The sequence below is a fragment of the Astatotilapia calliptera genome, unplaced genomic scaffold, assembly GCF_900246225.1.
Source record: "Astatotilapia calliptera unplaced genomic scaffold, fAstCal1.2 U_scaffold_117, whole genome shotgun sequence".
NCBI classification, from domain to species: Eukaryota; Metazoa; Chordata; class Actinopteri; order Cichliformes; family Cichlidae; genus Astatotilapia; species Astatotilapia calliptera.
The window spans coordinates 42,717-55,239 of NW_020535638.1; the positions used below are offsets into that span (position 1 = coordinate 42,717).

The window sequence follows — 12,523 nt, forward strand, 5'->3', positions numbered from 1 at the left end:
TCTCTCTGGTCGGCAGATGGTGTAGGTGGTGTCATTCTTGTGTTTTTGGGGCAGCACCTGGAGGTGAAGGGTGGAGGTGACTTGGCGAGGGTGGGGGCAGGAGACTGACAGACTTGGTTAGCCGAGGTCTTTTGAGCATCCCCTTCATCCTTCCTTATCCTCTGGAGTCTCAGATGTCTCCGCTCGCCTGTCACCATCCTGCCCTCCAGAATCAGGTTCAGCAGTGTCTTCACACACAGGCCTCACTGGTGTCTCTTCTACGACGTTCCCAGTAAAGCAACTGCTGCTGGAACTGGACTCTGCTTCTGAGTCGGACTTAACCTCTGATCCAAAGTCTTCGTCAGATGAGCTGGACTCACTCCTGCCCCCCCACCGAGACCTGAAGTGTGCCTTGTGGTTGTAGCAGTCAGGGCAGCGAGATAGACTCTGGAGTTAGAATAGAATAGAATAGAATAATCCTTTAATTGTCCCACAAGGGGAAATTTGGTTGTATCAGCTCACTTTGGAGTAGAATCAGCAGGAGATAAGGACATGCATGCAGGTCCTCCTCCTACAACACTGAAACAATGCTGGCAATTCCCCAGATTTACACAAATATTGTAGAAAAGAAAAAACATTAAACCTGTTAAACTGGACTTATAGCCTCAGTATTAACATTTTGACTGCTGCCATGTTTGTTAGGATCCAGAAGCGACCATATTTTGACTAGTTGGAAACATCCAGGACTTAAAAATGAAGCCGAATTTGGCCCTAAAAGTGAGTCAATCCCAACAGAAAATACAAGGCCCACCTTTTCTGGATTGATAAACTCTGCTTACCTGTGTTACTGAACTTGAGCTCTCATACGATAATATGGTTTGTAAGAGCATGGAAAAGTCGCTGATGAAATGAACTCAGGCTTCATAGATACAGAAGGAAAATTCCTATTATGGTTAAGCCCCACCCCTTCATTTTCAAACCTGTTGTTTACAGGAGCAGCCAATCAGAGGACACTGACTTAAGGGAATTGAGGACTGAAACAAACCTTTGTCTGACAGATGCAGAATATTTTGAGCTGTGAGTCACACAAACTCTACCCGGATACAGTCTAAGAATTTAAAAACCAACAGATCTCTTTCAAGCGGCAATTTCTCACATCATTTAAAAACATAGGTTAATACCTTTGATTGTTTTTGACGATGTGCTTGATTGTCCTCAGTGTTTTGTTCAGAATCTGAGTGACGTCCCTCCAGACTCGTCTAGAAATCAGATGGAGAAGAAAACGTGAAGGAAATAAGATGCACAACTACACGCATAACAAAAAAGAAAGACAGGTGGTTATTTGTGTTAGGGTTTTTTTGAAGCTACAGTTTGTTGAATTCTAGATTCTACATGAATATACAAACGCACAATCACCTGTGGCCTCTCATTACACAACATTTGAAAACACCTGTCCTACTTCAACACACTAGCAAGAAGTTGAATGGTTACATTTTCTTAGCTGACAATAAAAAAAAAATACTACCAACCCATTAATAATCCGTATTAAAACTGAACCCAGTTGGAAAACAAACCAGAGAAATTACACTTATTTACTAGTGTTTGAGCAAAATGTTACAAATCACATTTAAGTGACTGAGTCTGGGCTCAAGTACTTTGAGATTAACAGGAATTCACATTTGCTATTTGAGAACATATGAGGTCATGTTCATTTGATTTAAAGTCGTTTTGATAACTAATGAATGATTTCAGGCTCAGGATTTTTTCTGTCAAAGAACAAAATATGTCCTCACTCAGTTTGCAGCAGTACAGACTGAGCAGATTAATTGGTGAGAAAAACAGTCCTAACCAATTTCAGCTGTTAACCCTGCGTAATGTGTGGCATAGTAAAGTTTGTACTTGCTACTTCTTAAGATAACAAGTATTCATTTATCACAAAGCGCACTCACCCATGCTTCCCCGTTCTCTGCCTCAGGTCCGGGATACTTCTGCTTCACACACCTGCGTGTCTTTGTGCAAATGAGTGTCAGGTGAGGGCGTTTTGATATGTGCTGTTTGAGGAAGAGACACACTGAGCTCATCGCTGTCAGAAAATAAATAAAATAAAGAGCCGACTTCCAACCACAGATCGACACACACAAGCACATATGCATACACACACCTTTTGTAAACACGCAACAGGATCATCGTCCAGGCCCCTCCACAACCTCCCACCAGCTGAATAAACACAAAGCTCCTATTAAAAGTCTTAAACTGCTGTTGATTTATGGGCAGGTAGTATATGCATGCGTGTTAAAGTCTATATAAACCCTTAAATATGAAAGGAAAAAAAAAACACCTTCAGTTTCAAACATTTCTTTATTCAGACAATGAAAATCTGATCTGATACAACCACTTACGTCACTCAGAGACAGTTAAGGCATGAAAATCTCTGCTGGTTTGGCCACAACAAATACAAAATAATCCGCAAGAAGAAAAAAAGAGATTTGGGAGTAACTCAGGAGTGTAATATTTAAGCTTCTCTCTCTCTCACATCAGAGCTTGTTGACTGAGGTGTTTAAGGGCAGGATATTTATTTATTTATTTATTTTGGGGGGGGGGGGGGGGGGGGGGGGTTCCAAAGAATCCTGAACACATGAATCTACAGCTAAACAGTTGCTTAGCATGGAAATGTGGAAAGGGCGGCTTACACGTAACACAGTCAGCCTCCCCGTACTTGCAAAGATGACTCATTAAGATATGGCGGGATCTCAATATCTGGATGCAAAAGAACAGCAAGAAAAACATCTTTATATTTATTTTAAAATTCATATATCTAGAGTTTGTAATATTCTCCTTACATAGCTCAGCAAATATATTCTGATGAGTTCTCTCCCCTGCATTCATCAGCTCATTGTTTATGCATGGTCTACGGCTTCTCTGGGCACAGGGGCATGGATGCTCCCACCTCCTGCTCTTTGAGAAATTCCCAAACCAGCCGAGAGCCCACAATCTCTCCTGAGTGTGCTGGATCTGCCCCTGGAAGTCCGAACTATGTCAGCTGGCTCTTTCAATTCAGAGAAGCGGTGTCAACTGTATTCTGTCGGTCATTAACTGAAGCTCACGACCATAGGTAAAGGTAAATCTAAAACTTTTTTAAAATTCACTGTATTAATAAGTGATTCAATAATAAAAAAATAAAAAAAAGTCCAGTTTTTGATCGATTTAATCTATCATCTGTGTTATTGGACAGAAAATGGATCATATATGAGGCCCAAATATGTCCCGAACCAGCCGGTGGACCACGTCAGTAGTCAGAGAAGCAAAAGCTCATTAAGCGTTGTTGTCGTGCTATCAAGTCTGAAAATTTGGCAAAATGTAGACTTTATTTTATATGGGCCCACACAATGATCAAATACAGATCTACCAGCTCTCTGCAGATGAGAGTAACATCACAGGTCAGTGACAGGACATGAAGCTAACATCCAAAGTTTAAACTGTGTGCAGCTCTGATTATACACAGGAAATGCACCTCTGGGTCTTCATCACAGAGAGTGAACAGACATTCGAGTAGAATAATACACAGAAGAAAAGTTTCAAGAAGTTTTCATATATTTAAGGCTGCAGCTTTCAAAGTTTCACAGCCATCACTGTTTCCAACACGCAGTACCATTGTCACTATAATCCACTTATTTAGTTCTCAAATATTTTTTTTAAAAAAAGACTGGAGTGCAAAGTCACCACATGAAAGAAAAATGGATGTTAAGGGAAAGTACTGTAAAGTTACTAGGAAAACTGTCTGTTTCAAAACACCCACAAAATTCACAAAGCTTAGGATACAACAGACGTGGTCCATCTAAATTGGCACGAGTGACGTTAAGGTAAACACAAACGCACTACGGCATCAAATATTTGGGGGGGTTTTTTCAGTTCAGTATTCTGCCGGGAACGTTGGTGAGCATCACTGTGTTTGCTTTGTTTTCACATGACTACTTTTTCTGTGTTTGAACAACAACGCAAGCGTGGCGTGGCGTGACACGACACTGTGCAGACTTCAAAGGTGATGTGTGAAGATTTGGGACAGCCTTCCTCGTCTCTCACACACGCACACAAATCTAAATGTCTTCTTCCACTCAATGTGTCACTTTGACCTTTAGAGTGTCTGAGCCACAGAAAATTATATATCTTGTGTTTTTTTTATTTTCTGGTGGTGAACACTGTTTTATCCTGCTGTGGATACTATCTGAAGGCAGTTTTTCAAATGGCACAAACACGTTTTTTCCTCCTTGCAGCTCCTCAGAAAGAAATTTACAAAGACAACACTTTGCAAACAATACATCATCGTCTGAAACGTTAAGCTTTACATATTTTTAAAGTTTGATAAGGTTTTGGGAATCAACATGTGAAAATCAAACACTGTAAACGTTTGATCACCAGTGTGGCTGCCAGTTTTTAGATGACTGCTGCTGTCTCCTTGCACTCGCTCCTCTGCGACGCCGCTTGATCGCCTCTCGTGTGTCTGAACAGTTATACTTCTCATGATTTTATACTTTCAGGAAGTGAACACAGTCACAGGGAGGCAAATCTGGGGAGTTAGACAGGTGGTGAGCGAAGCCTGAATGTCTGTGGCTGAAAATCCCCACAGTTCAGATCGTTGCATCTGAATCTCCTCCCTCAGACACCTCAGGATGTTACAGCAGAACTCTGTATCCACAGCCTTGTGCTGGGGAACGAATCCATGATGCACAACCAGATAAATGTTGAAAAAAATGCAGAGCGTTTCTTCTAAGTTTCCTCAACCTGATGTGCTGCCTTTGGACTTGGAAACTCTGGTCTTTGACTGGAAACTGCTTGGTCATAGCTAAAGATTCAGCTCTCATCACCAACGATGATCATCCACAAACTCTGGATCAGTTTAAAGTAAAAGTTGATGTTCGTTCTTTGCACTAATGTGAGGTCCATGGTGAAGTCACACAGTGAGAGTGGTCAGAATGGAGGAAAGAAAAAGACATGCTGAAAATGACCCTTAAAGAGGAGATCAGATCACAGTAAGGTTCAGATAAGGTTTTTGATTTTTACGCTTCAGTTTCCGGAACCTTCTCCAGTTTTCCGTGAAAGCTGAAAATGACAAAAACAAAGAGAAACGATGTTGCCAGTGTTGGAAACGCAGGACTGTAAAACAGACTATATGTCAGTTTATACACAACACTTTGGTTCTCTCATTTGAAAAGGCTGGATAACAAGTGTGACTGACTGGGAATGTGGCATCTGTGGTGACTCTCATTCTCAAAGGCAAAGTTTTTATCCGCCACCATTCGGTTGTTTTGAAGAGAATTTTTGATGAACAAGTGATGAATGTGACCAAGAAACAGAGGACAAATAACTGAAAAGTCATAAGTCTACGAGTGCACCTGGATGATCTCCTTTCTGACTTTAGTAAATTACAAAACGACCTTCACAGTTCCACAAAGACTAGGCAGCACACAAGAGTTGCCCCCTGCTGGCAATCAAAAGGAATGCAGCTTGAGGCACTTCCGCCTCATTAAATCCCAAAACTGAATCCATCTTCAAAACATCTCCTAATCTGACACAAAGTGACCACACACACAAAATATAATATGATCTGAGCTAGCATTAATGCTTCAGTCATGTCAGTGGACCGATTGCTAAAAAGCTCAGTTTTCATATTCACCCTAAAATGAGTGGTGTCAGGGTCACATCTTCAAGGAAATAATTAAGAAATTCAAAGATTTGCTCAACATTCCCAGCTAGATTATCTGAAATTTAAGTATTTCTGTTCACTTGTCTTAAGAGTTTAGGTGAAACTCGGCTCAAAACGAGGACAAGCTTGCCAAAGAGCGTAACACGGTCCAGGCCTGAGCATGACCGCCTGGAAAAAGAAAGGTGGCCAGCTTTAATGCAGGTGATTATGTTTTGGCAAACATCTGAAGACACAAGCAGACTCGTTAAAGCAGGGACGGAGAGTGATGGAGAACGTTTTTTTTTTTTGCCTTTGCTTTCAGCAATGAGCTCAGCTGGAGGCCTGGAAGAAGAACACAGAAGACGGGAGGAAAGAAGTAATTTGGGGGCTCTTTAGGAAAAAGCCAGAAAAATAGATGCTTTTGCGTCACAGTTGCTGGATTTCAACATCCTGTCTAAGTGCCACTGAACAAAACTTTTGGCTCTGCGGTCAGTTTTTGGATGCACAAACAAACCTCAGAACACAACAAACCTTCAGTACATTCTGATTAAAGCAGCCCTGGCATCTAATGTTCCAGAAACCAGGAATTCATAGTTCATCGTGTCCACACTGCGTCATGGAGCTGGCCTGATACAATCATCTGGTTCCAGCTGAGGAAATTCGCTGGATCGACTGGGGATACTTACAATTTTCCTTGAATCCAGGATGTGGACTTCAAGTACAACTACATGACTACAAAAGTATCCATGGTTAAATCTGAAAGGTTAACAGTGTGGAGTCCTCTCACCTCATCAGGTTAAAGCTTCATATAATTCATACTCTCAATTTCTCGAACTTCAGCTTGGGACTGAATTTCCGTCAGTCTAGTGTATACTGTGCAACTGAAAGACTTCATGAAATGAAAGCTAATGAATCCAAAGTGGCTTTGTTTGGCAATTAGCTGAGAAACAGTTGTGAAGGACGTTCCTACAACGGAAAATGTTCATCCTTGGTGTAATGGTGTCAGTATCTCAGCAAATAATGATCTGGTGGCGTTTGTGACATCTTCTAGAGTTTATCAGGGTTTGGATGGGCATCTTGGGGTCTTCAGATGGAAAGGTCAGTGTCTGTGTCAGTGGGGCGTGGTCTTTGGGCTCACACTGCCTGCCCTCTCCTCGGGAATGGAGGACGAGTCACCGTTGAGAGCAGGCAGCAAACCCTGGAAAACAAAACAAATATATTAACAGGTGGGTCGCTTTCATTCAGGATTCTCAAAATCGAGTTACACAGCGGAAAGTGCAGAAAGCTACAAAGAACGTAGTTAAACCACTCACTGAAACAGCCATTGGTAAACTCAACCAAGGGTCATACAGGCTTTAACTCTCAGTACTGAATACAAAACATGTTTTCAGCTCAGTTGTAAGAATTCATATTGAATGTAACTATACCTACTTATACTAATTAGCTCATATAATATCACTTAAAAACTTAATGTGTTTAAGTCTCTCTACTATTTTCTCTTTATTTAGTTCTGAAGTGTCACTTATGCAGACTATAAAAAGATGTTATGTCTTACGTTCAGTATCATAAACCGAGCTGTCAGAGTTGGTACGGTTTCTCCGCTGAGTTGACCTTTGACCTCCACTCACGTACTCCTTCAGTACACCTGACCTGAGGAGGAGGAGTAATGAAAAAGATTGAGAGAAACTGAAAACTTTCTCACCGCAGTAGTGTTATTTAACAAGTGTGTCTTACAGCTGTAATTTAATGGGGAGGTTTTGTGAACAGTAAAAAAAAAAGTCATCCACAAATATTTACCCCTATTAGCCAGAAGGAGAACAAAACTACCAAGAAGTAAAAGGAAGAGATGTTTGGACATCTCTGCTCAGACTGCTGCCCACAGGACCCTGACCCTGACAAGCAACAATGCAAGCTTTAGCTGCCCTCAAACAACAACAACGGAGAATCTCAGCTGATAGGATTTAGCAACACAGTGTCAAACAAATTCTTCTCCAAACTTGAAATATTTTCAACTATTGTGTGTTTGTCTGACTTCCCAATACTGTGGTCCCCGCCAACCTTGACAGAAACATGGTTAGGCGGTTAGCCACCGCATACAGCATTTGCTTCAGTATTGTTTAATTTCAGTCATGGCATCTAGTGTCTGCTTTATTTCCAAATCTAAGAAATGGACATTTATACAGAAACTTCTTTTTTCCCCAAATCATTATGTTTTGAAATTATAGAACTACACTGCTGATGCAGCACAGCCTGTCACGCATCTGCACTGCAGTCAAATGAGCCTTTGTGTGGCAAATGTTTATGTCTAGATTGGAAATAAGGCAGACACTAGGTGCCATGGTCATTAGAATTATGGAAAGGCAGCTTATTAGGTGCTTTTCCATAATACTAAGACTGCCTTATTTCAGCAATTACCAATCACATTTGATATAACAAGCAAAAGTGACATCGGACTCGACAGTCCTGTCCAGTTAGAGATCAAACTGCAATCAGAATCGTGCTAAATTATATAAATAAACATTTCTAATGCTAAAGAAGTCCTGAACATGTGAGAAGAACTCTTACATATTTATACGAAGCTTCCAACTGATTCCAGCTTAATTATCAGTTGTTGAAACAATAACAAAATCTGTAAAAATAAATGAACTATCTAGACTGTCAACTGCTCCTTTACAGAAAGCAAGTTTATTAAACTGATAACTGAGTTAGTTATCAGCTGATCAGAGTTAGTTCAGTTATTATTAATTATTATTGTGTTTTTTTTCTTATTATTATTATTATTATCAATAAATAATATCATTACTATATTCAGGGTTTTGGTTGAAGAAAAGCAGCCCAGTGAAACCATGTGAGAAACTGGTGAAGACCCGTTTACATTTTGATTTGTAAAGGTTCAAACCAACCAACAAAAAATTTTAAAAATATTCAGTTTATTTTTTGCATGGGTGTGTGAACAGGCTTCCCCCCAAAAAGATCCAAGACACAAGTACAGAAGGAGTAGAAACTGTTGTAAAGCGGAGTGACATATGAACACTTAACCTTGAAGTAACCAAGTGAGGTGTTACAACTTTTCACAGGTGTGACAGGGTTAATGGGTAGTTAGGTGGGTCATTTATTTTTTGTTTTAACACTGTGGACAAATTTTTGGTGTAATTTTCTATGTGCAAAGTGATGTTTCGCAGTGAAGTGGTGCTCACGAGAACTAGCAGACACCTGAGACCCAAACTCACGATGAAAACAACTAAACTGACATTTTGTGAGGTTGACGCTTTTGTGCCCAAAACATATTACTGATAAACAATAACTGAATATTGTCATGGGAAAAGTAAATAGTATAGGCATCATTAACACATAAAGCTGTAAGGAAAAAGGAAAAAGGTTTCCTGTACAAAATCTAATGGAGTCATAAATGAACCCACTCAGTCATTTCAGTGGCTAAAATAGCAGTCACTTGAGGGTTTAACAGGTTTTATTTGCTTTAATAATACCTGCTGTCTATGCTAGGCATTAATGTCAGCAGATTTTAAATCACTAAAGTGAACAAATGAAGTTGAGTCCGATAAATATCCTAACATCTATTTCATTCTTATGTGATGCAGCAGTCATCAGCAATTGAAAAAGCACTTACTTTATAATTTTAACATCTCCCAGTAACAGATGTATGTAACACCATTACTTTAAAAAGTGTCCTGCCATGCATCTCAGTCCAACCATTGGAACGAGACTTTTTACAGAATCCATCAACAAAACATGATTTTTTTTTTTTTTAAAAAGGCAATCATGCTACACACAAAACAAGTCACTTTGTTGAATTAGCTCTCAGGTAGATGGTGACTCTGCTGTCAGAAGGTGACGTGTGTGCAAAGCACTGCACACGGACTATAAAATGCCAATATGTGACAATAATAATTAGTGTGTGACGTGTCCATCCTCCAGTACTCTTCAGTACCTGCTGTAGTAAAGTCTACACTGAGTTGTGCCAGTTCAGATTGACATATTTAAAATACTACATTTCTGCCTCCTGGAGGCCAAAATCAGCATTCCAGTAATTCCTTTCTTATTTGGAGAACAGGGTCAGATTGAAAGCTTGTACAAATTCAAAAACTTTCACGTAAAAGTCTGCTTCCTGTCCAGGATGATTTTTCAGTGTCTGTACTGAATAATTTTACTTTAAGTAGTAATACTGAAACAATGCTGTGCATGTTTGTATCTACTTTATTGTTCTTTAACTTCCTCCTAAAAATTCTAGTTTGATAACTCTGATCGAGTCTTTGCCTCAGACTAAACGATCCACCCTAAAACCAGCTTATTACTTTTAAATCTGTGAAAACACATTGAATTGAATTGCTTTTAAAGGCAAGTTGTAACACAATGCTGTAACTGCAAGGCATTGTGTGCATGATATTATGATTGGAGGCTGAGCCTGCATAAAAGTTTGAAGCTAGAATCGCCCCTGGTGCATCCAAGGGTTTTTTTTCCCACGTAAAGATCTTTGAACAACATGTTTGTAATAAATATGCTTCATAAACAAACTTGAGTATAGTCTACAAGAAACTTTAAATGTGACTTTGAATGAATTTAAGTCACCTCTTTTTTGTTACAACTTTAAATTCATGATGGTTTGTGTACGTGTTTCACTCACCTGTCAAAGCTGTATGTTCCAGGGTGACTGATTGACCGCTTCATCTGTACAGAAAGTGACACATTTGGTCATTTAGATTTTTTTTAAGTTCAATTAAAACCTGATAACAATTTCAAGACCTTCACTTTTGTTTTTGTTCTAAATATCTCTGATCCCTCGATGAGCTGTAAAATGAGAAAACATTTAGACTTTAAGCCATTTTGTTAACTTTTTATTTCCATCTGGCACGTCTAAATAAAGACCTGCGTCTTGAGCATTATTGGAATTATTCTGTTGCAGATTAAGATTTTTTTTTATTATGCCTGTAGGTATTGGTATTACAATGTTCAAAGTACAGTGAAAAGAATACAAAATAAGTAAAAGGAAATGAAAAGTGTCTGAGACTAAAAATGGAAATTGACTGAACAGTTTGATCATTTTTGTGCATTGTGTGAGGGTAACCTGAGTGACTGGTGCACCTTTCAAAATACAAAACAGAGTCATCACCTTATAAAAAAAAATATTGGTCTGTTTATAAATGAAACAAGTAAAAGATCAAAGTAACATTTTTATTGAATTCTGTTCGATTTCTTTCTTACTGTAAAAATATAGTAAACTAATCAGTGAAGATAACATTTTGCTTGAGGTCAAGTGTTTTCTTAACCTCTCCTGTCACGTCTGCTTCAATGTTTTACCCTGAGTGTATGAGTACAAAATAAAATCTACAATAAAACAATTATGCCACACTGTTATTTGCCAAGTCTACAACTACACAATATTTCTATCCAATTACAGAACGCCTAATGACTCTGGTTTTGTGCACCAGAGCACTCTGTACTGCTGAACATCACGGGCACATTGTGAAACTCGAACAAACCATAGGAATATAAATGAAAAAAAATCGGTCGTGTCAACAAAGATACAAAATTGTATTTTATTTTACGGAGGATGTTTCTTCTTGAATATTATTACTCATGTTGTATTAAACATCTTTTATCTACTGTAACTGAATAATTAAACAACTTTTGAGTTAGAGAAAATAGATATTATTGACCTTTTTTTTTATTAATCTAAACCTAAATTACAGGCTTTTGATTAGCTAGAGAAGGTGAAATTACCCTTTCAGGAGGTCGGAGGTCAGGAGTCAAACTGTGATTGGCCAAGGTCATACACTCCTCCAGAGTCCTGATGAAAGTGGCACATGTGGCACTGAGGAGCGAGGCCTGAAGACACACAGACGAATAACCAATCATCTTTTTTTTTTTTTTTACTCACATACCTTCAAGCTTCAAACTGAGAAATAATTTTGATTTAATTTTAGACATCTTTCTGCCTGATGGGTCTTTTGTGTGCACTAAAGGTCCCTTTTTTTTTTTTTTTTTAAATGGTAAAATGCCTCCTTTTTAAATAATTTCTTTCACATATACACAATAAAGCAAAATAATATCATTTAAGTACTGAAAAAAGAAACTCTTATAATTTGAGTCTAACTTTGAAATATTGTAAAGATAAGTTTGAGGTAAAAAGAACCCCCGTTTCTTACCTCAGAAGTCGGCGCGGTCTCTGAGTCAGCGCTGTACTGTGATTGGATTGTTTGGACCTGCTGGACGAGGAGGTCACAGTACAGGCGGAGTTCAGACATTTTTGTCTTCAGACAGTCTGGACCTGACAGACAGAAGTGTTGGGTTCAGGAAACTAATAAATGTGTACCTGAATCAACTAAATGATGCCACTGTTCACTTCTGTTTTATATTAAAATATTTAAACAACTAGATTTCCATGATAATGTACATGGAAGGGTTGCAGAGTTGGACGACCCTTCTCCATGTCTTATTCGATTTTGAGATGACCAATAGTAGGGCTGCCACAAACAATTATTTTGATAGTCGACTAGTCACCGATTATTTATGCGATTAGTCGACTAATCAGATCATCATCCACTGGACGTAAAACTACAGCTTATTGCACCAGCAGCATCTGCTCTTATATATCATTAGCTTACAGCTTTAAGCTTTTAAGGTGCTAACTAAAAATAAAGACAAGATGATAGTTTATTCAATTTTAATGAAATTTGCAGATTGTTTCGGTAAAGTTTAATAAACTCCTTGCTATCTAAAATATAACAGGACACCGGAGTATATTCTCCAGCATCTCACACTTCTGATAATCAGCTGTCTGCTTGACATTTATTCAGCTGTGTAAAAACTATAACTTTAATCTCAGCCAAACCGATTTACTCAGGA

General features: G+C 38.8%; 1 protein-coding gene and 1 long non-coding RNA gene across 2 annotated transcripts; both read right to left on the reverse strand.

Annotated features, from left to right (window-relative positions):
- Nucleotides 1-354: 354 nt before the first annotated feature.
- LOC113017395 (uncharacterized) lies at nucleotides 355-1,219 on the reverse strand. The gene is made up of 2 exons (XR_003271475.1): nucleotides 1,161-1,219; nucleotides 355-426 (listed from the first exon to the last, which is right to left on the reverse strand). It is a non-coding gene; the product is annotated as an uncharacterized LOC113017395 (long non-coding RNA).
- A 5,551-nt stretch (nucleotides 1,220-6,770) lies between these two features.
- On the reverse strand, nucleotides 6,771-11,971 carry LOC113017394 (pleckstrin homology domain-containing family A member 3-like). The gene is made up of 5 exons (XM_026160542.1): nucleotides 11,824-11,971; nucleotides 11,399-11,503; nucleotides 10,302-10,345; nucleotides 7,215-7,309; nucleotides 6,771-6,856 (listed from the first exon to the last, which is right to left on the reverse strand). The coding sequence occupies exons 1-5, from the start codon at nucleotides 11,920-11,922 to the stop codon at nucleotides 6,771-6,773; spliced, it is 429 nt and encodes a 142-aa protein (XP_026016327.1). The 5' UTR covers nucleotides 11,923-11,971.
- Between the last annotated feature and the right edge of the window lie 552 nt (nucleotides 11,972-12,523).